The sequence below is a fragment of the Eleutherodactylus coqui genome, chromosome 3, assembly GCF_035609145.1.
Source record: "Eleutherodactylus coqui strain aEleCoq1 chromosome 3, aEleCoq1.hap1, whole genome shotgun sequence".
Classification (NCBI taxonomy): Eukaryota; Metazoa; Chordata; class Amphibia; order Anura; family Eleutherodactylidae; genus Eleutherodactylus; species Eleutherodactylus coqui.
This window is the reverse complement of record NC_089839.1, coordinates 203127722-203152694: the sequence shown is the minus strand read 5'-3', so window position 1 is coordinate 203152694 and position 24973 is coordinate 203127722. Positions and strand designations below refer to the sequence as shown.

Here is a 24973-nt window from a genome sequence, read left to right as displayed (position 1 = left end):
CAAAATCTACAATCAGAAAATGAAAATAGATCAGAAAAACAGAAAATGTTTCACTATCTGGTTTTAATTAGTAAAAAAAAAATAGGTGATACATTCCCTTTAGCAGGGCTTGCACATGAGATGCCTACTGTGAGGAGGGGCTTCCTAAAAAGGGTATGGTCTCACAATTAAAATGTTAGGTGGGTGGAGTAAAGGGTGGAGCAAGATGATTTCTGGACCATTTTAAAATGTTTCTTAAAAACGTAGACTTACCACGGGTCCTGGGGCACCTGACTGGCCACTTTGTCCAGGATTTCCCTGCAGTATTAAAAACAGGAATCAATTCACTTGGAAGTACTATAAATTAAATAAATGAAAATACGTCAATCTATGTGTGTTACAAGGAGGTAGGTATAATAGAAGCAAAAGAGGAAAAATAAAACTTGTATCGCTTCCATTCCTCCCAGTATTTCTCAGATACTCATGTACATGCATCCTACAAAATTTTAATTCTATCTGCATTTTTGAACTGAGGGCTAGAGTGACACTCTTAACCAAAATAGCAAAAGAGTTCCCTATATGGTAAGCCATTACCGCCCTTTACTCACCTTCACCCCTGTAAATCCTTGAGCACCACGATCTCCCTGTACAACAAAACAAAATACATTAGGAACATTTAAAGTGACGGATTACTACATGAGAATATTCTGAAAATATGTTTTCAGATTCATATTATTGATCAAGAAGGGCAGTATTATAGTAGTTATATTCTTGTACATAGGGGGCAGTATTATAGTAGTTATATTCTTGTACATAGGGGGCAGTATTATAGTAGTTATATCCTTGTACATAGGGGGCAGTATTATAGTAGTTATATTCTTGTACATAGGCGGCAGTATTATAGTAGTTATATTCTTGTACATGAGGGACAGTATTATAGTAGTTATATTCTTGTATATAGGGGGAAGTATTATAGTAGTTATATTCTTGTACATTGGCGGCAGTATTATAGTAGTTATATTCTTGTACATAGGCGGCAGTATTATAGTAGTTATATTCTTGTACATAGGGGGCAGTATTATATTAGTACATAGGAGGCAGAATTATAGTAGTTATATTCTTGTACATAGGAGGGAAGTATTATAGTAGTTATATTCTTGTACATAGGCGGCAGTATTATAGTAGTTATATTCTTGTACATAGAGGCCAGTATTATAGTAGTTATATTCTTGTACATAGGGGGCAGTATTATAGTAGTTATATTCTTGTACATAGGGGGAAGTATTATAGTAGTTATATTCTTGTACATAGGGGGCAGTATTATAGTAATTATATTTTTGTACATAGGGGGCAATATTATAGTGGTTATATTCTTGTACATAGGGGGCAATATTATAGTAGTTATATTCTTGTACATAGGGGGCAGTATTATAGTAGTTATATTCTTGTACATAGGGGGCGGTGTTATAGTAGTTATATTCTTGTACATAAGGGGCCGTATTATAGTAGTTATATTCTTGTACATAGGGGCAGTCTTATAGTAGTTATATTCTTGTAAATATGGGGAAGTATTATAGTAGTTATATTCTTGTACATAGAGGGCAGTATTATAGTAGTTATATTCTTGTACATAGGGGGCAGTATTATAGTAGATATATTCTTGTACATAGGGGGAAGTATTATAGTAGTTATATTCTTGTACATAGGTGGCAGTATTATAGTAGTTATATTCTTGTAAATATGGGGAAGTATTATAGTAGTTATATTCTTGTACATACGGGGCAGTATTACAGTAATTATATTCTTGTACATAGGGGGCAGTATTATAGTAGTTATATTTTTGTACATAAGGGGCTGTATTATAGTAGTTATATTCTTGTACATAGGGGCCAGTATTATAGTAGTTATATTCTTGTAGATAGGGGGCAGTATTATAGTAGTTATATTCTTGTAGATAGGGGCCAGTATTATAGTAGTTATATTCTTGTACATAGAGGGCAGTATTATAGTAGTTATATTCTTGTACATAGGGGGCAGTATTATAGTAGTTATATTCTTGTACATAGGGGCCAGTATTATAGTAGTTATATTCTTGTAGATAGGGGGCAGTATTATAGTAGTTATATTCTTGTATATAGGGGGCAGTATTATAGTAGTTATATTTTTGTACATAGGGACAGTATTATAGTAGTTATATTCTTGTACATAGGGGGCAGTATTATAGTAGTTATATTCTTGTACACAGGGGCCAGTATTATAGTAGTTATATCCTTGTACATAGGGGGCAGTATTATAGTAGTTATATTCTTGTACATAGTTGGCAGTATTATAGTAGTCATATTCTTGTACATAGGAGGCAGTATTACAGTAGTGATATTCTTGTACATAGGGGGCAGTATTATAGTAGTTATATTCTTGTACATATGGGGCAGTATTACAGTAGTTTTATTCTTGTAATAGAGGGCAGTATTTTAGTAGTTATATTCTTGTACATAGGAGCGGTATTATAGTAGTTATATTCTTGTACATAGGGGACAGTATTATAGTAGTTATAATCTGGTACATAGGGGCAGTATTACAGTAGTTTAATTCTTGTACATAGAGGGCAGTATTATAGTAGTTATATTCTTGTACATAGGGGCAGTATTTCAGTAGTTATATTCTCGTACTTAGGGGGCACTACTATAGATATTACATTCTTGCACATAGAAGTATTATAGTAGTTATAATCCTGTACATAGGGGTATTATTATATTAGTTATATTCTTGTACATAGGGGACAGTATTATAGTAGTTATATTCTTGTACATAGGAAGCAGTATTATAGTAGTTGTATTCTTGTACACAGTAAAATATTACAGTATTTCTATTCTTGTACATAGGAGTAGTATTATAGTAGTTATATTCTTGTACATAGGGGACAGTATTATAGTAGTTATATTCTTGTACATAGGGGGCAGTATTATAGTAGTTATATTCTTGTACATAGGAGGCAGTATTATAGTAGTTATATTCTTGTACATAGAGGACAGTATTATGGTAGTTATATTCTTGTACATAGGGGGCAGTATTATAATAGTTATATTCTTGTACATAGGAGCAGTATTATAGTAGTTATATTCTTGTACATAGGGGGCAGTATTACAGTAGTTTAATTCTTGTACATAGAGGGCAGTATTATAGTAGTTATATTCTTGTACATAGGGGCAGTATTTCAGTAGTTATATTCTCGTACTTAGGGGGCACTACTATAGATATTACATTCTTGCACATAGAAGTATTATAGTAGTTATAATCCTGTACATAGGGGTATTATTATATTAGTTATATTCTTGTACATAGGGGACAGTATTATAGTAGTTATATTCTTGTACATAGGAAGCAGTATTATAGTAGTTGTATTCTTGTACACAGTAAAATATTACAGTATTTCTATTCTTGTACATAGGAGTAGTATTATAGTAGTTATATTCTTGTACATAGGGGACAGTATTATAGTAGTTATATTGTTGTACATAGGGGGCAGTATTATAGTAGTTATATTCTTGTACATAGGAGGCAGTATTATAGTAGTTATATTCTTGTACATAGAGGACAGTATTATGGTAGTTATATTCTTGTACATAGGGGGCAGTATTATAATAGTTATATTCTTGTACATAGGAGCAGTATTGTAGTAGTTATATTTTTGTACATAGGGGGCAGTATTACAGTAGTTATATTCTTGTACATAGAGGGCAGTATTATAGTAGTTATATTTTTGTACATAAGGACAGTATGATAGTAGTTATATTCTTGTACATAGGAGGCAGTATTATAGGAGTTATATTCTTGTACATAGGACACAGTATTATAGTAGTTATATTCTTGTATATAGGGGACAGTATTATAGTAGTTATATTCTTGTACATAGGGAGCAGTATTATAGTAGTTATATTCGTGTACATAGAGGGCAGTATTATAGTAGTTATATTCTTGTACATAGGGGGCAGTATTATAGTAGATATATTCTTGTACATAGTGAGCAGTATTATAGTAGTTATATTTTTGAACATAGGAGGTAGTAATATACTAGTTATATTCTTGTAGTTAGGGCGGCAGTATTATAGTAGTTATATTCTTGTACATAGGGAGCAGTATTATAGTAGTTATATTCTTGTACATAGGGGTCAGTATTATAGTAGATATATTCTTGTACATAGGGCACAGTATTATAGGAGTTATATTCTTGTACATAGGGGCAGTATTATGAAGGATATTAGTTATACTGTTGTACATAGGAGGCAGTATTATATTAGTTATATTCTTGTACATAGGGAGCAGTATTATAGTAGTTATATTCTTGTACATAGGAGGCAGTAATATACTAGTTATATTCTTGTACATAGGGCGGCAGTATTATGGTAGTTATAGTCTTGTACATAGGGGGCAGTATTTTAGTAGTTATATTCTTGTACATAGGGGCAGTATTATAGTAGTTATATTCTTGTACATAGGAGGCAGTATTATGGTAGCTATATTCTTGTACATGGGGGACAGTAGTATAGTAGCTATATTCTTGTACATAAGGGGCAGGATTATAATAGTTATGGCATATTCTTGTACATAGGGGGCAGGATTATAGTAGGTATATTCTAGTACATTGTTGTCATTATGCCTTTGAGGGAGAGTCGCTCATTAGACAGTTGACCAATCCTGCTAAAATTCCTTGTTATGTATATGGACACCTGAAAGATTTTCTATTTTGTTAGGCAATGTCTGAATGGGCTTGAAAGGTGACAACCAATTTTGTAAGCTAAGCATACAGTATTCACAGCAAAGTTGTCACTTTTTTTCCTCTGATCATCTTGGCAGTGCATACAAAGTCCTTTCTTGGAAGGGGAGGATGAGAAATTTCCTCCCAGAAGAAAGAGAATATGAAATATAACACATGTATATTGGAACAATGTTGTACAGAAGGGTTGGAGCTGTATTCGCTAACTTTTCACCTTTACTCCAGGGTCTCCATCCAGACCAGGTTGTCCTCGATCACCCTGTTAGAGAACAACACACAACACACACACAGAGAATGAGAACAGAGACAGCTGAACACACCCACACCTGGGAAGACAGCTTTTATGTGTACTGACCTTTAGTGATTGGCTGACTGGAGACACACAACCCCCAGCCAGCACAATACCCCACAACTGAGCGTGGGAACTCCAAACTATCTGTAAAACCACAGGTCTCAGGAGACAGATATGACATTCTGTATATGGTTGGCTAGGTTTGTTTGACCAGGGCTGGACTATAGAGTAGGGCACATTCCCCAGAGTATCCACTACTTTGGGGGCCTCATGCACTCACCTTCCCTGCCCAGGCCAGTTCTTCCAATCTAGTTGTTAAAATCAGAAACAGGTCAGGAGAGGAGAGGTTGTCCAGTGACTGCCATTCACCTTGTAGGCCACAGGCTAATTTTACCAGCATACACTTTCCAACCAGGCCAGCAAAATGTGAGAACACCATAGGATCTGCCTGTGTGGAGCTGCAGACAACCTAGCCATGGGCTTGAGCGGCCACCTCTCCTATATGTGGCTGCTATGGAGGGTCAGGTGGGGTTGGTGGTGAAATGAGACCTTCAGCCATATGTTTCGTCCGTGGGCCTCCGCCAAACTTATTTTATCCCTGCTTGCAACAGATACAATCCTATCTCAGTACTATGGAAGAACACCATTTACTGTATTAACCAGCACATACTTTTATTCCTTGTTCTCCCGGAGGTCCTCTGGGCCCCTACAGTGTATAAATGGATTATAAATTTGTTAGTCACATGGTATCACCATCCCTACAATGACATATTGTTACTGTCACCCTATTCAGATTATTCGTATAGATATTGGAACTCACTCGATCACCTGGGTCTCCTGTCCGTCCTGGTGGACCTGGGAAGCCATCACCTACTTCTCCCTGAAACAATGAATCAATACAATGGTTCACAATTAGTATATTTACATAAAACCACCAAAATAATGATGTTGCTTATGTTCTGGAGGCATAATTATAAGGGGTGTAGAGGTTTTAGTGCCCCTGATGTCTAATTAACCAGCGCTGTAAGTGTCAAATACATTAAATGGGAGTGTGAAAGCTTGTGCATCGTAAAGTGCGTATGTGATATAAATGTAATACGGATTGGAATGCACTATATGTTTGACTATCTCTGTCTCAATAAAAACTTTTTGAACTAGAAATACATTAAAGGGGGTTGTCCATTTGTAAACTATTAATGACCTATCTTCAAGGTAGACCATCCATGTCTGATCGACAGGCGTCCACCGCCTGTGCCCCCTGCCGATCAGCTGTTTGCCATGTCTGTGCACTCACACACTGAGCTGATTTCTGCCGAAAGCAGACAGCTCTGTTCTTACTGCTGTGGCCAGGCTTGGTATTGTCCAATATTCACTTCAGTGAGAACTTTGCTTGTAATATCAAGCCTCGCTAGGGAACACAGCTGTCTGCTTCCTGCAGAAAACAGCTCAGTACAGAAGTGTGTCAGCTCATAGAATAGCAGATCAGAGGCGATCCCCGGTTGTAGACTCTTGCAGAGCTACTATTGATGACCTATCCTACGAATAGGCCATCAATTGTTTACAACTGGACAACCCCTTTAATGCTTGGGGCCCTGGTAAAGATTTGGAATTAGGAATCAGAAGAGCCAATTACGCCTCTGCCCATGCCAATGAAAACAGATGAACTGCCAGTGAAATAGTCACTCACCTTATCGCCTTTTAGTCCTTGCAGTCCTGATGGCCCCCGAGGGCCAGGTGATCCATTTTGGCCAGGTGGACCCTTTAAAGGAAAATGGAGATATTTTACTTGATTTATTTATCATATCAGAGGTAAATTCTGAATGTCCTCATATACAGTGAATGACCACTTGATTATTGGAACTCATCCAGTTGGACCTTTTTTAGAAGCCCAGCATTCATTATCACGTCCATCCACCGGTGAGAGGACCCAGGGTGTGCCAGGAAAACTCTCCCTGCTTCACTTCTCGACCTCCACTAGCCTGATAGGACAGGGTCATTGATTCATGGTGCTTACACCAAACTCTGACCTCCCTTCAGTACGGTGCAACAGAAATCTGGATTCATCTGACCAGGTAACGTTTTTCCATTGTTCAGTAATACAATTTTTGCGCTCGTTTGCCCGCTGAAGTCTCACCTTTCTGTTTCTCTTAGACTCAATGGCGCTGGAACTGGTCATCTGCTGTTATAGCCCATCTGTGCTAAGCAACAGCGAGTTATGCATTCGGACATGTTAGTTGGAGCACTAGTGTTGTATTCAGCTGCAATTTGCTTTGACTGCGCAGTGCCTTTTGGTCAGAACAATTCCTGACATCCTCTTCTGACCCCTTTAAACGACAAATTGTTCCCTCTACAGGATCAATTTTCGCTTGATCTATTTCCTTGATCACGCCGTTTTCAGTATATCACAAAACTATTAGAGAGAAAGTGGCAGCATGCAAAACTTCATTAAAAAATCTAATTTTAATATACCATAGTCTTTAAAAAGGTAGGCTACGTTTCGGCCTTAAAATTTGATTTTTTATGAAGTTTTTGCATGCTGCCACTTTCTCTCTACTACTTTTGTGATTGACTACTGAGTCTTGCGGCTCAGACTCATTGTTAAGTGGCTTGCATTTTTTCACCTCACCCCTAGTGGGTATGGATTGAGTGCAGCTGGATGCTTTTCCCTTTGGCCGTTTTCAGTATACTCTCCTTACCATTACATGAGAAAACCCCATAAGGTTGGCAGTGAAATCCTGGCCCAGCTAGTCTAGTACCAATGACCAGGCCTCATTGGAAATCATTCAGATCGCTGGATTTTTCCATATAATGTGGATTCACACTAAGGCCTTAGTCACACGGGCGTTTTTTCACGCGATTTGCGCATCGCATGACGGATGCGCATGCGCAAATCGTGTGACCGGCGCCGAAAAATCGGCCCAAAAATCGCCCGAAAATCTGCTCCTAGCCGCGTTTCATTAGAAACGGGCCGGAGCTGTCCAGCGCATTGCATTCAATGGAGACGGCAATACAGCGGCTCCATTGAATGCAAGCGCTGCGGGCGAGTGTGGGATGAATTGTCGGGAAGGGGTTAAATATATAACCCCTTTCCTGCAATGCATCCTGAAAAGTGAAAACATAAAAAAAATGTATGTACTTACCTGCTCCCGGCAGCTGGAGATCCCGGCGGCCGGCCTGCAGTGGGTGTGAAGGGGGTGTGACTCAGGCTTGCCCCTGATTGGCTCAGCGCTGAGCCAATCAGAAGCAAGTCTCAGTCACACCCATTCATGAATTCATGAATGGGTGTGACTGAGATCAGCCTCTGATTGGCTCAGGCTGAGCCAATCAGGGGCAAGCCTGAGTCACACCCCCTTCACACCCACTGCAGGACCGCCGCGGGGATCTCAGGCTGCCGGGAGCAGGTGAGTACATCCTTTTTTTTTATTTTTTCACTTTTCAGGATGCATTGCAGGAAAGGGGTTATATATTTAACCCCTTCCCGACAATTAACCCCGCGCACGCCGGCAGCCCATTGCTTTCAATGGAGCGGCTGTATTGCCGCTCCATTGAATTCAATGGGCAAACATCGTTCTTCTCTGCCACAGCTGTTACAGCTGTGGCAGAGAAGAATGATTTGTCTTCTATATGTTCTCAGTGGGGTCGGCGCTGCTGCCGCCGGCCCCATTGAGCGCATATAGAGAAGAGAACAGGAATCGCAGATCGCAGATAGGTGCGATCTGCGATTTCTGTTCTCTAATTTATCGGACGAGCGCATAAAAAGCGCTCATGTGTCCGATACCATTGCAAAGCAATGGTTTTAAAAAATCGCCGGACGCATGCGCATGCGCAAATCGCGGCAATAAACGCCCGTGTGACTGAGCCCTAAAACTGATCCACAAAAAACTTGTCATGTGATTTGATACTGCACTTCAGGGTCACGGCTCTAATTTCCATACAGGGAAACACCAAAGGGGTTATTCAGTGTAATTGCGCCACTTACTGGACTTCCTGGCTCTCCTTTACCAGTTGCACCATTGATTAATCCTGGAAGACCCTGCATGACAGAGAAGTGATGTGTGATTTGATTGTATATATAATCATAATATAATGGTATAATCATGCAAAAAATACAAGCATAGAGACAATTTATTAATATTGTATTGATGAAGGGGTCCTGTAGGGTCATCATATTAATGCAAAGCTCAAGATATCCTTAGTTATGCATAATAAAATAGTGAATTAGGAGCAGGAACAGTGACAACCTCCTTCATGAACCAGATAAGGGCTCAGGCACTTCTCACCACCCTCCTGCATGGAAATTTTAAGGATTTGTGATGTATTATTAAGCCAGGTTACTACATAGTAATGTAAAGGCCTCATTAGCTCTAAGGGTACTTTTACATATGCCGTATTTGCTGAGGGCTTTCTGAAGAAGAGAATATGCAGCAAATACCCAGTAGTCCGAGCCATGCCTAAATAGTGCAGATTTGCCATCGATCTTGCTGCAGATTTGTCATAGATTTCAAAGCCTTGTATTTCAAAGGTTTAGGCTTCCTTCACACGGGCGACAAGGTCAGGTGATTTTCATGCGTTGCGACAATGCTACAATATGCATGTATGTGAAGCCCATGCTTTCCTATGGGTTCCTTCACATTTGCAAGGTTTTGTCGCATGCGACATTGTGAGTCAAAAACCTTGCAAGCTTTGCGATAAGCACGCGACCTGCGAGGTTTTGTAGCCCATGTTTCCCTATGGAGCCTTCCTCTCTTTTGCATCGCACGAAAACGCAATTTTCGTGCAGTGCAATGTAACTTCGACAGTAGGAAATCCTACTGTTAAAGCTTAATACTAAGCCCTAGCTGGAGGAAAAAAAACACAATAATAATACATCACCTAAGAGGTGCTGTCATCTCCAGCGCGGATCTGCCTTGAAGCTCCCCAGCACTTGATTGAAGTCTTCTGCCGACTCTTCCAGGACTGGAGGATTCAAATCCCCGCCTCCAGGAAGGGCTGGCTGTGATTAGCTAATGAGCTCCATGGCCCAGCCAACCAGAGCCAGTGCTCGTTCAACCAATCACAGCCATTCAATGAATTTTGATCCTCCAATCCAGGAAGGGCTGGCAGAAGACTGAAGACAAGTAGGGAGGTGAAGAGGAGACCTGCGCTGGAGCTGACAGCGCCTCTTACGTTATTTTTTTTTTTTTCTTCTCTGCAGCTAGGGCTTATTTTAGGGGTAGGGCTTACATGCACCCCCCCTTCCCCCTCATGAAAATCCTCGCATGTAGTGCTACAAAGCTGCGCGACTTTGCACCACCACTTGCGACTTTGTAGCTCTACAAGATTGCGGTATTGCTGCGAGAAAACGCAGCGATATCGCACAGACCACCGATGCAAGATCGCTGCAATTTTCTCACGATGATATTGTGTTGCCTGTGTGAAGGAGGCTTTAACTCCACAGGCAAAATCCGCACCATAAATAGACACGCTGAGGATTTTAAAATCCGCAGCTAAGAAATCCACAGGTTCTTAGAGGTGAAATCCACACGAAAAATCTGCATGACATTCTGTTGTCTGAACATCCCCTATTGTCTCCATCACTGAAGAGACATTTCTCCACTCTAGTCATATGGGAATAACCTCCAGTCATTATCAGTGTGTGACATCTAGTGGTCTGGTTGTAGAATTGCACTCTAGGACATTTTACATTCTGCAAGTCTGAGGTAGATAATATCAAGTACACTTACTCTCTCACCTCGTTCTCCTTTTTCTCCCTGGAAGAAAAAAATGACACAAACTGATGTTATGTTGAGTCCAGCAGAAATTATTTTATTTGTCTAGCTGTTCCTTGGAGGATACCTAAACTTTCAGATAACTTCTGACCGTGGCCAGCTTTAGATAAGAGCGACACGTGAGGCCGCACAGGGACCAGTCCCAGCTTGTAGGCAACGGGAAGATGTAGGCTGGGGGCAATCACCTCCTTAGGTTTGCTCGGTCACAGGATCTGTTTACTTTGGTATTCTCAGGTGCCGCTGTCAGACCATTGGCACTCCTGCGGCATAATCTCTTAGTTCTGGTGCTGTATTTGTGCTATGAGCTTGGTTCTGGTGCTGTATTTATGCCATGAGCTTGGTTCTGAGGCTGTATGTTATGAGATTTGTTCTGGTGCTGTATATATGTACTGAAGTTGGTTCTGGTGCTTTATTTATGTCATGAGCTTGGTTCTGGTGCTGTATTTATGCCCTAAGCTTGGTTCTGGTACAATATTTATACACTGAGCTGTTCTCGTGTGGGTATGCAGCTATCTGACAAATACTTACAGACTGCCTATCAGTACAATACATACAGTTTTTGTCTTATGGGGGATGCACATGGTTCCATCTAACCTAAGGCCAGCATCGTTAGAAGCTTTGATTGATGGGGCTGGAGTGCTGAGGTCTCCACTGATTGATAAAACGAAGTGGTAGAAGTGCTCAGCTGAGCACTGTGATCTTTTGGCTGGGACTGGTGAGCGGTGTACAGACTGAAAGGCTTTCTATAGGGCTCGTACATTGATAATAAAACTTACCTTCACTGATTGTCCTGGAACACCTGGAGGTCCACTCGGTCCTTCAGGCCCAGGTTGTCCCCGGGTTCCAGGCTGACCAGAAAGTCCCTAATAAAATATTCATACATTTAGCATAGTTAAAAATTCATTTCAGAATTTTAGGTAGTACTTTGAAAGCATCAATTCGTCAAGCGGTTGTCCCACTTTATACAACTTTGTCCATTCAATTGCATACAATACATCTGAAAATCTCATAAATTAGTGTTCTAGCAGCTGTTTTATTGTTCTTAAAATTTGAGACATGATCATATTTTTAACATTTCTGGTGACATCATCTTCCTTTATTAGTTCCAGCCAAGTCAATACACACCATGTCACTAGTGACATTCATTGCTCGGCCAGATACTCTCTTCGGCCTGTATTCCTTGTGCATGCACAGTCTGTACATCAAGCTGCTCATGCACTAAGTCTTGTCTCTAACCCAGCAATCCACTGCTATTGCACTTGTACCGACCCTGCATGTCGGTTTAGGGGGTAGGGCTACGATGAAAGGATGGGACGCTCGGCCCAATATCACGCTCGTGAACGTGCGCTATACCCACAGATACAAGGCACTTTGCATGCGTGTCTTCTGCTGCCCTCACTTTGGAATGCGCCAGGGCTGCATTTTCGGGATTGGATATATATAGCGATCCAGCTTTAAATTAGACTACAAACTGTGCCAAATTTCACTGGTCTGCCCCTAGTGGTTATGAGTCTGTGCTGGAGAGCTTCTCGAAACAGAGGATCCCTTCTATGCATCTTTTGGGGATGCCCGCCAGTTCTGAAACTCTGGTACTCAGTCTTTAGTTTCAAAAGTTTTTATTTGATTTTTATATAACTTTACATAATAAAGAGCTGGAGATTAGCCCTCGCAGGGGTGACTTTAGTACAATCTTAAGGCCAAATGCACACGGACGGAAAGTCAGTGGCGGGATTTCCCGCAGAATTTCCGTACATGTTGGCTGCCATAAAATTGCATTAGATAATGCAATCCTATTCAGACAGCCGCGATTTGATCGTGTGAAAACTCACACAGTAAACAAATTGAGGCATGTCCTATTTCTGTGTGAGCCTCGTCACTAGTGACGCGCCAGCTCTGTTTTGCCCATGTGCGGCTGTGCGATAGCGATAATCTCCCCAGCGGTGCAGCAAGCTGCTTGAGACTTTTCTCCGCTGTCATCTCTCTGCTCGTCTTTGAATTTCCTCATCATCAGCGCTGTGTAAGTAAGCCCTGTGATTGGATCGAGCTCCAGCCAATCACAGCCAGCACTCGATCATTCACAGCCATTCAGTGAATGACATCACTGAATGGCTGCGATTGGTTTATCGAGAGCCGGCTGTGATTGGCTGGCGCTCGATCCAATCACAGCACTTACTTACACACCGCTGATGATGAGGAAATTCAAAGACAAGCACAGAGATGACAGCGGGGAAAAGTCTCAAGCAGCTTGCCGCACCGCTGGGAAGACCATCGCTCCGGGGACACTGACTCCGGCTGGGAGGTGAGTATTGCTTTTTTTTTTACCCAGTATATACTCGAGTATAGCTAGGCTTATACTCGAGTCAATAAGTTTTACCAGTTTTTTGCGGTAAAACTTATTGACTCAGCTAATACTTGAGTATATACGGTAATTTAATTTGGCAACCATGGCAAAGGTATATAAATATATATGTAATCCCTCCACAACATAAAGTAAAGGAAATACTTCAAATAGATACTAAAGGAAGAAAGCGTACAGAAATGTTAGTAAATTACATTAAGTGATACTTTGGATTCACTATGCTGAACCCCTCCACACCTTCCTTCCCACCCTTCTCCCAATACCCGACCCAAACCCCTCCTGTTAATTTTTTATGGTAATGTTGTTACGATTTCCAAAGTTGATTACAAAAACTGAATTATTCAATGATTGTTTAGGATTCTAGTTGTGATATGTATTTTACAATAAAAACTATTGAACATAAGTGTTACTTCACGTCTAAAAAAATGGAATAGTTATTGAATTAATGACTATATAGTTAAACAAACTTCCCGTTTAACTACATACCTCTGACCCAAGAGAGGAGGGGTAGGGGGTATAGTACCCGCAGCAGTTCTTCTCTGCTACCCCTCTGATCTACCGGTTTCAGGCCCTGTTTTTAGCTGTCCAAGATAGTTTCAGCAATCATCTAACTACATAATTCACACTGTGTAATGCTCTCCAATTGGCTAGTGTTGAACACATAAACAGCACTGGCCAATCAGAGAGCCGGAATAGTGTATTAGTAGTATAACACTATTGCCAACACCAATGCACTATGGGGATTAGGTAGTCTAAAGATTGTGTGGGCCATCTTGGATGACCAAAAACAGGACCTGGAACCAACAAATTGGAGGAATGGAAGAGGAGAACAACTACAAGTATTATACCAGCCACCCTTGTGGTCACAGAAGTGAACCTCAATGCTCATAACCAGTTTATGTTTCATTCACTGATAACAAGCAGAGATTTTGAAAATGATCAGAAATTGGAAGAAAAAATCATATTACATATTATGTATTGTACTTACTGGATTTCCTGGTTCACCTTTTCGGCCCGGTATCCCTCCACCATTTAACACCTCCCCAGGCTCCCCCTATGCAACAAAGATAAGAGACCGTATGGTAAAAATATATCATATTGTGTCTTATATTATATTCCTTGCTACAATGTGATTAATGGTAGTAAATGGGTATAACTTTAAGCCTAGGTGTAAAAATGAAAAGTACAGGCCCTTCAAGAATTTAAAAGGGCCACAGGGCTATCAGTCTGCTCAGTATTCCACTTGTTAATGCAGCCATTGGTGTTAGAGAGCTGCTCCTCCTACTTTAGCGCAGGCGGGGAGTTGCAGCCATTTTGGCGGCTATGGTTTTCCTCATCATCTTTTGTCACCCAGTAACAGAATTATAAAAGTTTGCAGCCTCTTCCTCCTCAGCTCCCCATATTTCTATAGCTTTTACTTTTGTGTATGTTACTCTCCTGTAACATAAGTGTAAGTGCAGTATGTGTAAAACGCTGCGTACCAAAGCCTGCGCATTCCTTGCATATTTCCCTGCTTCTGAGTGCATGTTTTTTTTTGCACAGGTATGGCTGCGTATGGAACTGCGTTTCCATACGCACGTGAAAAAAAATGCAAGCTGGGAAATAAGCATATACAGCATGGTCAATATCACTACATACAGAATGTATAACTTATACCAGCTGTACATATGTAATTATATACAGGAGATATCCAGGTTATACCAGCATGTCCATAACACTATATTGCAGGGGGAATGTACATGCCCCTGCAAATAGACCCCCCTGATTTGGACCATGCTGGTATAACCTAGATATTTCCTGTATATAAATACGTGGAAAACTGACCCCTTGAAGGGAGGCTCTAGTACCTTGGATACAAGATGTGATACAGGTGGGCATGGAGGCTCTAGTACCCTGTTGTACCCCCTCAAGCTTGGATACAAGATGTGATACGGGTGGGCATGGAGGCTCTAGTACCCTGCTGTACCCCCTCAAGCTTGGATACAAGATGTGATACGGGTGGCCATGGAGGCTCTAGTACCCTGTTGTACCACCTCTAGATTGGATACAAGATGTGCTAGGGTGGGCATGAAGGCTCTAGTACCCTGTTGTACCGCCTCTAGCTTGGATACAAGATGTGATACGGGCAGGCATGGAGGCTCTAGTACCCTGTTGTACCGCCTCTAGCTTGGATATAAGATGTGATACGGGCGGGCATAGAGGCTCTAGTACCCTGTTTTACCGCCTCTAGCTTGGATACAAGGAAGTGTGGTAATGTTATGGGGACATTCCTGTGACCCCCAAATGCCTCTTGGAAGCCGCCATGAGAGGAACACATGTGGCTGCAGGATATCCTGAACATATCGCTGAGCTATCATTGTCCCTCGTACCACTAGTAGGGAGGACTGACTGTCGTATGTGATGCCCCCCAGACCATCAGACCAGCAGGGGGCAGTGTGCTGCTCCACATCAAATGCAGGACTGAGGCGCACACCCCGAGGTCTCCAGACACGAACATGGCCATCATCAGTGCCCAAACTCAACCTGTTTTCATCACTGAAGACAACCCAGTTCCACTCCTTAGCATCCAGTTTTGTCGGTCACGACACCAGTGAGGACTTGGATACTGTTGCAATCAGGACATTAGTCATACCTCTTGGGACGTCAGGACAGCGTCCAAAACCGGGATGGTGGGAAGGCATAGTGAAAACACTCACATAACAGTCCACATGTACCCTGCAGGCTCACAGCACAAACTCCTCCCTGTAAGGTTTCCATCCATTTCAGTAGAGAAACAGTGAGAGAAAAATGGCATCTTTGCCCTTTTAACTTACCGGTAATCCTCTTTCTCCTTTTGGACCAACCGGACCACCGGGACCACGTTGCCCCTAAGTGAACAGAACATAATGAGTGAATTGAGTAATGGCGCAGTGCACCAATATGAAGGGCGGTCAACTACATTATACTCTATCTTGTTGTTGCATTGTGACTACTTACTGTTTCCCCCCTCTCTCCTTGAGATCCTTTACTCCCCTAAAATAGAAATAAACATAAATCCTTGTTAAAACCTGCACATATGGTATACATCAGGATTATGTATTGAATGTAGTGTATTATACAGAGTGACTCACCGGAATACCAGGCGTGCCAGGATTACCGGTGCGACCAGGATTTCCTGGGAGACCATCAGCGCCTGGGTCTCCCTATAAGAACAAGTCATATATGTATGTAGCTGTGGAAAAATGGAGGCACCTGGGACATATTTTTAAAATGCATTGTTCCACTTTTAGTGGGAGGAGCCTGTAGGTCAACCCTGGGCCATAGTGGAGGTCTGACAATTTTTTATCCCTCAGATAATTGATATAAGGAGATATCCCAGTAATAATAATAGTTCACAGTAAGCTGATTTAGGTATTGTTCAAGGGTCGGAGCAGGGGATGGTGGATTACACTGATAAAAGGTTGCTTTAAGAAATTTCTTCTTAAAGGGGTTGTCCCGAGGCAGCAAGTGGGTCTATACACTTCTGTATGGCCATAATAATGCACTTTGTAATGTACATTGTGCATTAATTATGAGCCATACAGAAGTTATAAAAAGTTTTATACTTACCTGCTCCGTTGCTAGCGTCCTCGTCTCCATGGTGCCGACTAATTTTCGCCCTCCGATGGCCAAATTAGCCGCGCTTGCGCAGTCCGGGTCTTCTCCTCTTCTCTATGGGGCTCCGTGTAGCTCCGTGTAGCTCCGCCCCGTCACATGCCGATTCCAGCCAATCAGGAGGCTGGAATCGGCAATGGACCGCACAGAAGCCCTGCGGTCCATGAAGACAGAGGATCCCGGCGGCCATCTTCAGCAGGTGAGTATGAAGACGCCGGACCGCCGGGATTCAGGTAAGCGCTGTGCGGGTGGTTTTTTTAACCCCTGCATCGGGGTTGTCTCGCGCCGAACGGGGGGGGGGGTTTAAAAAAAAAAAAACCCGTTTCGGCGCGGGACATCTCCTTTAAAGGACTCCTGCCAGTTACAAAAAAATTGGAGTCGATCAAAAGGGTATACTCAAAAAGTCTGATCCAGCGCTATACGTCAACAATGGTGTTCCTTAATAGGAAGGCATGGATGCACTACTTGATGGTATGGCGCACGGACTCCTAGGAGCCCCAGAATATGTATTTCCATTTTGTGTTGTAGCCCCTGTAAAAGATGGAGAGTAAAACCCAATTGCTAAGTTTAAGAGTAGCATGTGAGAAGTAGAAAACTGCTTTCCATGTTTCTGAAAGTGCCGCGGGACCATTGCGATGACTGAAGTAAGGAAAAATTGAGATCCATGTTCTAGGGCCCTAGGGACCCATGCACCATACCATCATGTAGCACATCCATGCCTTCCTATTCAAATACACTATTGTTATTTCACAATAGGACACCAGTATTGAGATATAGGATCCGGCTTTCTGACTACACCCTGTATAGCTGATCTAATGTCCAAGAGACAGAGGTGTGAAGTAGTTTTCATTAAACTGCTGGTTATTTATGTAATGTATAAGTGATATCTGTACACAGAAAACACAGCTGGAAGATTTAAAAGAAGTGATACATTGTGTTATTCCTAATGCAGGTTCCGAGGGGGCAGTGCTTGACACACAAGTCACTGCCCTCCTGGTGTGGCTTAGTGCAGAGGGTGTGGCTTAGAATAAAAGCATTTAGCAAATTCACATTTAGTCATTGTATGATGAATCTAATCAAACCATTGGTTACTCACATGTTCTCCCTTTTGTCCTCTTGAGGCTGCACCCTCTCCAGCAGGGCCACGGGGTCCAACTGGCCCCTGGGCACCAGGAGGACCAGGCCGACCCTGTAATACAGAAATCATTTTAGATGTTCACTTACTCTAATACACTATTGTTGGTTTGAGTGATGAAGAAATGTCATTTATTGTATAAAATCTCTATGAGGTGTCTTCTTGATTAATACCCACAGGGTCTCCTGGTAGTCCTGGTGTTCCTGGACGGCCGCTGCTCCCCTATAAGTAGAACACAACTTTTTTATAATAATATTTGACAGTGAATACCTAATGGCAGTTGTAGAGTTAGTTCTGTGACTGCGAGTATTTCGGAGCGCACAGTACTTACTAGTTCTCCTTTCTGACCTTTCTCACCCTAAAGATAGAGAAAACATTGAAGAATTATTCTGTATGTAGAATACAGATTTATTGGCATTGGACAAATGGCTGACAACGTCCATGAGGGAATTTTAGAGCTGTTCATATAGGCACTCTGGTGCTGTTAGTATTGGCACTCTGACACTATTAATGTGGGCACTCTAGCACTGTTAGTGTTGGCACTCCTGACACTATTAATGTGGGCACTCTCGCACTGTTAGTGTTGGCAGTATGGTGCTGTCAGTGTGGGCACGCTTGTGCTAGTAATATAGGCCTTCTGATGCTGTTAATGATGGTGCTCTGGCCATACTATTGTACTCTCTGGTGTTGTTAATATAGGCACTCTATAGTTAAGATCCGAGCACTCTAAAACTGTTGATGTGAGTACTCTTGTGCAGCACACCCAAAACACCCATCATCTCCACATCACTAATTGAAGCAATCTATGGGCATTTGGTGGAAAGCGTGCCTAGGAGGGTTACTGCAGTAATTGAGGCCAAAGGTGACCCAAAACCGTATTGAGAAATGTGAATAAAATCGAATTTAACCACTTTTTATATCCTAATGATTTTGTCACTATAGTGTATTGCTTTTTTCTTGTGATGGGGGAGTGGGGCACAAAAAATTCCACACAGGGTGCTATTTAACCAAGGGAGGACAATTGTTCAGGTAGTGTGGCATTCATAATACTTACCTGCGGACACTGCTCTGTACAACGATCCTAAAAAGAAAAATAGTAATAATCACCCAATACTAAAAGCTTTACAGTTGGTTTCAGTAGTGCAGGAACATTATAAGACGAAAGGCTGATATCAGTCACATGTTGAAGTCAATGTCTCAGAAGGGTTTTGGCACTGGAGATAAGTGATAAAGCCCAAAGAAGGACTCTAAGTAGGTTTGAAAGCTCACTATAGTATCATGTATTTTTGCTAGCCATTGAAAGGTATCATATCTACAATATTACTTGGTTTCTCTTACTGAGAACAATCACATTTCTTCCCATTGAAGAACACTACAGTCAGCCTCTTCTCAGCCTAGAGAAGCTGATAACAGGGAACAACTGATCACATTCAGGATACTCTCTATTGATTAGTGGTCCACTGATCACCCAGAACTTACCTCAATTTGCGTGATGGTACATATCGCCTCTGCCAAAGGATCCGATAGGCTATTCAAATTTGCAATATCCGCAGTGTAAAAGAGACTCCGTGAACTCTGACCAGAGACTATTCTACGTAGCTGTTCCTGATCAGCTCCATTCATTCCTACAGCCAAGACCTGAATACCTAGAGAAAGGCAAAGAGGGGACTTCAAGGTGTTCTTGAACTGCATCTCCCATCATCCTCAGCCATTGAGCTTTAACTGGATGTTTTGCATTTAGAGATATGTAGGGTCTGTACTACATAAGTATACAATATATGTAACATACTCCTGTAACCATGGCTGATGAGCGCTTACCCTTCACCATGTCATGAGAAGGATCATGTTCCTTACACAATCCTTAGTCTCATCTAGCCTCATGCAGTACTCACCAAGGAAGCAAATACATTCAGCATGATGATACTGATATTATGTACCTGTTGCTTTGATGGCATTTGCTGCCTGTAGAACATCATCTGAAGACGGACTATCTGCAAGAATTACTAGAACACCGGGAACATTCCGTCTTCTGCCGTAGGCCGTGGTGAATAGATAGTTCCTTGCAAAGTCTATGGCGCCACCTGAAAAAGAGCAGTTGTAATATGTGACTATGGCTACAATTGTGCACAGTGAAATCCATAGGGTATTATAGATCTTTAATTGTACAGTTTGTATAATATACATGAAAAGTTGAATCACTGTGACATTACTTAATCTGTACTGATCCTGAGTTGCATCCTGTATTATACTCCAGAGCTGGAATCACTATTCTGCAGTTCTGCAGGTGGAGTCACTGTATACATACATTACATTAGTCATCCTCTTATAAAGTGGTATATCTCTGCTACTTTTGTCCTGGATACCAAAACAACTCATGGTTTATCGCACAATCTACTGAACACTGTTTGTGAAGACAGATATAGGCACATTACCGATAGCAGTCCCGCTGGGATCAGAGAATGGGATGTTTTGAATGTTTTGCAGAACTGACCGCAACTCGCTAGAACGGTTCAACAGGACCGAGGGGCGCTGCCGAAAGCTGTAGGCCCCAATTGCAATCTTGAAAAGAAAAAACAACATGAAAAGTAAGAAAATTTCTACATGGATATGAGTAGGCATTAGAGATGAGCGAACACGTTCGGCCCCGCCCCTTTTTCGCCCGAACACCGAACTTTGCGAACACCTCGGTGTTCGGGCGAAAAAGTTCGGGGGCCGCCGTGGCAGCGCGGGGGGGTGCGGCGGGGAGCGGGGGGGAGAGGGAGAGAGAGAGGGCTCCCCCCTGTTCCCCGCTACTGCCGCCCGCGCCGCCGCGCATCTCCCCGCCCCCCGGCGGCACCCGGACACTTACGCGCGAACACTCCAGTGTTCGCTAAAGCCGGTGTCCGGGTGCGGATGTGTCCGTTACGGACACGTTCGCTCATCTCTAGTAGGCATAACTACTGGTTCTGGTGTCAGAGGGGCCCAGTGACTACTCTGCCATTTAACAGGACACCCATATAAATCAGCTTCAAGTTACATCTCTGCAAGACTTCATTATTTTCAATGCGAGTTGCTAGCCGCTACAACAGTGGATGCTGCCTGCAATGGTTACATCATGCTATACTGCAAGTCAACTAGAAGAAAATGGAAGTACATGTGTAGCAGGCTGCCCCTGCTACGATTAGTGTAAAGTCAGCCTCACTAAAGTCAATAGACTCCAATATTAAAGTTGACCACTTCAGCAGCTCGCTGAGGAGACATGTTCGCTCGTTGCTTTCGCATATCAGCTGCACAAGATTTATAAACTTCAGCTGCTCACTGAGGTGAAGTCGTGGCTTGTCGCTGTATCATATAAGCTGCATTAGCTTTACGATGGCGTTGAACCCTTTGTGGTGACATGTTTGCACAATAGTGACGGTTTTGTTTCAACACCGGACAACGGTTGACGATTAGATGAAGGCTGGACTGGTGTTGGCGGCATTAGCACTTGGGATGACATGATATCACGTTCAGGAGATGTGAAGACAGCGGGGTGACTGATCACATGACAGTGACATCATCACATGTAACTCACTCGGTCACACATCACTCACAGACAGGTGGTCGTTAGTATTTTGATACAAATACTGAAGGAATTATGGAAGTACATGACAAGCAGAATTTGAACCTGCAATGCTTTGATTGCATTGATAATACATTGCAATATTTCTGTACTACAATGCATTATCACTAATAATAGAGATCAGAGGCCATGGCAGAGCCGGACATCATTGTCTGGCATCTGCTTGCTATGGCAACCCATCGGCCCTCCGTGATTACATGGCAGAGGACTGATCAAGTCACAAAGGGAGCACTCTTCCTCTGTGAACACTTTACATTGATTGTGGCATGCAATGTATTAACAGCGGGGATCTGTGTTCTCACTGATCCCCATTGTTGCAGTCCAAGGCTGGCTGTCAGTCACAGCCGGCTCCTGCTGCAGATCGTGCCGGCTCAGCTTCTGAGCCATGTCATCCATAGGACGTAAGCTTACGTTCATTTGCATGAACCCCTTTCCGGCCAGAACGTAAGCTGACGTCCTGAGGTCGGAAGGGTTAATGTGAAGTTCTTGCTGAGTTCGAGGTTGGATAGAGGTACCAGAAGCTGGTAATAGGTAGGCAGTTACAATTAGTCGTAGTATTTGGTTGCTTCACTGGTGTGAACTATTCCATCCTATCTATCTTCAAGCAAATACATTTTTAGTTTTGTTCCTATCTCATATCCTAAAAGAACCCAGGCTCCTTATCCGTGACCCTCTACACAAGTAACATATGAGCCTAAGTAAAAAATATTATGATCCAGTGTTGTTGGTCGCCATGTTGGCTGCCAGTCATTCAGAAATACCTGTGTAGCATCGGGTCCCAGTTGCCCCACTGAGGATACCACCTGCGATAGGAATTTTTTAATGGCCTCCTCGTTGTACTGGTTATCCTGAGTTGTGTGCACCATGAATACGATATCTGTTCCTCCGGGCCTACAGACTGAGAAGTAAAAATGTCAGTCATTAAAGGTATTTTTCATATGGCCTCATAGACATCTTGAGATACTGATACAAGTAAACTAACTGGTGTTGGCCAAGGCTGACGCAGCTTCACTCTCTCGGCTCCCAAGCAAAGAGGCCACACGGAACTGATAAAGGGCACCGGCTTGCAGGTTGTCAAGATCATAGAACCTGACGTCTCCAGACACTAGGCGGCTTGATTCAGGTCCACCTTGAAAATAGAAAATAATGGATTGTGATACAATAAATACATAAAGGGGAAGCCATAACTACTATCAACGAGGCAGGATGAGAACCTTGCCTTAGGCTGCATCCTTTCCTCACTATAGAGGGCAGCATTTTGGTATATATGGAGTCTACTTGTGCACCTTCTCTGTCTCCACCTTGGAAGGTGCAATTTCTCTTGAGAGGTTAGACGTACTCCTGAACAGAAGACACCAATACTATACGTAAGGACATTGTGACTAGTCTTACCATCTGCCCTTCTCCAGTAGATACGGTATCCAGTGCTTCCAGGAACCCCTGACCAGGTAAGTCTCAACCCTTGGCGTGAAACGTCCGTTATTCTGAGATCTCTCACGGGATTTACTGGAATATCCGCTAGAAACACACAAGGCTAATATTTTACACTAGTCAAAATAGTAATTTCACTAACATATGTGGGGTAGGGGAGGCATTCACATGCACTTTAAAGGGCCATGCACAGCTCTGAGTGGACCTAGTGACTACTATGGAGTCCATGAGGTCCTATGCAGCCCTCAATCTTCAATAGGCACTTCAACAGTATCAAATAAGGAAGAAAGCATTGTCTAAGGGTTAACTTACCTACGCTTCTATAAGGAAGGGAAAGACAGTGATAGGGCAACCAAGGCCAGCCATGGCTGCCACACTACTCACGCATGTTTATTTTATGTTCTAGGACCCCCTTTCTGGTAAGTACAACCCTATGTTGTGTCTGCCACGTATTCCTTGGCTGAGAGAACACAGAACTGGAGGTAGGACTTCCCCCACACCCCATTACGGGAGATAAACTAAGGTCTGAAAATGATGGGAATTAAGTGAATGCCATTGATGCTAATATTGGGCAATGATATTACATGAATAACTTACGTGTTGTAACACTTGTAGTCACCGGTTCCCCTTGACGATTGCCAACTAGTGCCGTGACTTTAACGATATATCGTCTACCTGGCTCCAGGTTCACCAGCTCGAATGAGTTGGTATTACCTGGCACCTCTCTAGTTTGTTCAGAACCACCTACAATAACAACAGACATCATCAGACCATCTCTGAGTTACTGAATATCGTAAAGCTTAAAAAGTAGAATAAATGAGACCCCATACCGCTCTCAGGGCTCCAGGAGACTTTATAAGCCGTAGCTCCTTGAACCCCAACCCATGTCACCCTTAAAATATTCTGGCTTTCAAAAATCCGCAGGCTTGTTACAGAGCCGACCTGCCGAGCTGTAAGAGAATGAGAAGAAGTCATTACAATATTAGGTTGTATAGAAAATGGATCCCTGGCCAAGAAGCAAAGCATGTACCCCCAGCCCCGTTTGACATATTTACATAACTTGTTCCGTAATTTTAACACACATAATATGACCATATAGTGCGAAGACAATACTTACAGAAATAACACACATAATATTGCCATATAGTGCCCAAATCATATATACTATCTGAGTAATACTTCCCATTTAATAATACGGACATCTAGTTTCCATATAATATCACTATACAGTGCTTAAATAATATCTAGTATCTGAATAATACTTCCCATAAAATACTGCTATGTACTTTGCAGATAATGCCATTATATAGTGCCCAAATAATAGATAACATGTGAATAATACTTCCCACATAATATTACCATCTAGTTCCAAGATACATGTAATACCGCTATATAGTGCCCAAATAGTATGTAGAAGCTAAATAACATTTCCCACAGAAGACTGCCATCTAATGCTCAAATAACATGTAGTATCTAAATAATACTTCACATATAATACTATCAATTAGCTCCCACATAATGTTATTATATGGTGCCCAAATAATATATACCGCGTTTCCCCGAAAATAAGACAGTGTCTTATATTAATTTTTGTTCAAAAAAGTTTAACTTTTTTATATATATAGCTGCCTGGAAACTATTTAAATTTACTTTTTTAATTAACTGTTAGCAGGGCTTAATTTTGGAGTAGGGCTTATATTTCAAGCATCCTCAAAAAGCCTGAAAAATCATTTTGCATCCTCAAAAATTGTGGAAAATCAAGCTATGTCTTATTTTCAGGGTATGTCTTATTTTCAGGGAAACAGGGTAGTATCTGAATAATACACTGATAAATAATATAAAGTGGTTTTAATTTGGTCCCAGAGATTTTACTCTCAGCCGCCCATGAATAAATAGGAGCCCAGGACAATTGCCAGTTTTCTACCCCCTAACTGCAGCCATGATAAGCCCATATAGGTGGCAGCACTAATGTAAAGGTAAAAACCTACCTCTCCACTGAAT

At 42.0% G+C, this 24973-nt stretch overlaps 1 protein-coding gene across 2 annotated transcripts in view; it reads right to left on the bottom strand.

Annotated features, from left to right (window-relative positions):
• The window catches only part of COL7A1 (collagen type VII alpha 1 chain), a 177377-nt gene that overhangs the window by 76955 nt on the left and 75449 nt on the right, over nucleotides 1–24973 (bottom strand). For both annotated transcript variants that reach the window (XM_066596817.1, XM_066596816.1), the window contains exons 23-47: nucleotides 23803–23922; nucleotides 23570–23716; nucleotides 22934–23059; nucleotides 22524–22670; nucleotides 22303–22439; nucleotides 20373–20499; nucleotides 19878–20021; nucleotides 19420–19586; nucleotides 18995–19021; nucleotides 18272–18298; nucleotides 18118–18162; nucleotides 17902–17994; nucleotides 16283–16354; nucleotides 16149–16184; nucleotides 15986–16039; nucleotides 14161–14226; nucleotides 11590–11676; nucleotides 10769–10795; nucleotides 9025–9078; nucleotides 6733–6804; nucleotides 5866–5925; nucleotides 5716–5751; nucleotides 4968–5012; nucleotides 588–623; nucleotides 253–297 (exon numbers count right to left, since the gene is read on the bottom strand). In XM_066596817.1, the coding sequence (XP_066452914.1) occupies nucleotides 253–297; nucleotides 588–623; nucleotides 4968–5012; nucleotides 5716–5751; nucleotides 5866–5925; nucleotides 6733–6804; nucleotides 9025–9078; nucleotides 10769–10795; nucleotides 11590–11676; nucleotides 14161–14226; nucleotides 15986–16039; nucleotides 16149–16184; nucleotides 16283–16354; nucleotides 17902–17994; nucleotides 18118–18162; nucleotides 18272–18298; nucleotides 18995–19021; nucleotides 19420–19586; nucleotides 19878–20021; nucleotides 20373–20499; nucleotides 22303–22439; nucleotides 22524–22670; nucleotides 22934–23059; nucleotides 23570–23716; nucleotides 23803–23922 (1997 nt within the window). The remainder of the gene's footprint in view (nucleotides 1–252; nucleotides 298–587; nucleotides 624–4967; nucleotides 5013–5715; nucleotides 5752–5865; nucleotides 5926–6732; nucleotides 6805–9024; nucleotides 9079–10768; nucleotides 10796–11589; nucleotides 11677–14160; nucleotides 14227–15985; nucleotides 16040–16148; nucleotides 16185–16282; nucleotides 16355–17901; nucleotides 17995–18117; nucleotides 18163–18271; nucleotides 18299–18994; nucleotides 19022–19419; nucleotides 19587–19877; nucleotides 20022–20372; nucleotides 20500–22302; nucleotides 22440–22523; nucleotides 22671–22933; nucleotides 23060–23569; nucleotides 23717–23802; nucleotides 23923–24973) is intronic.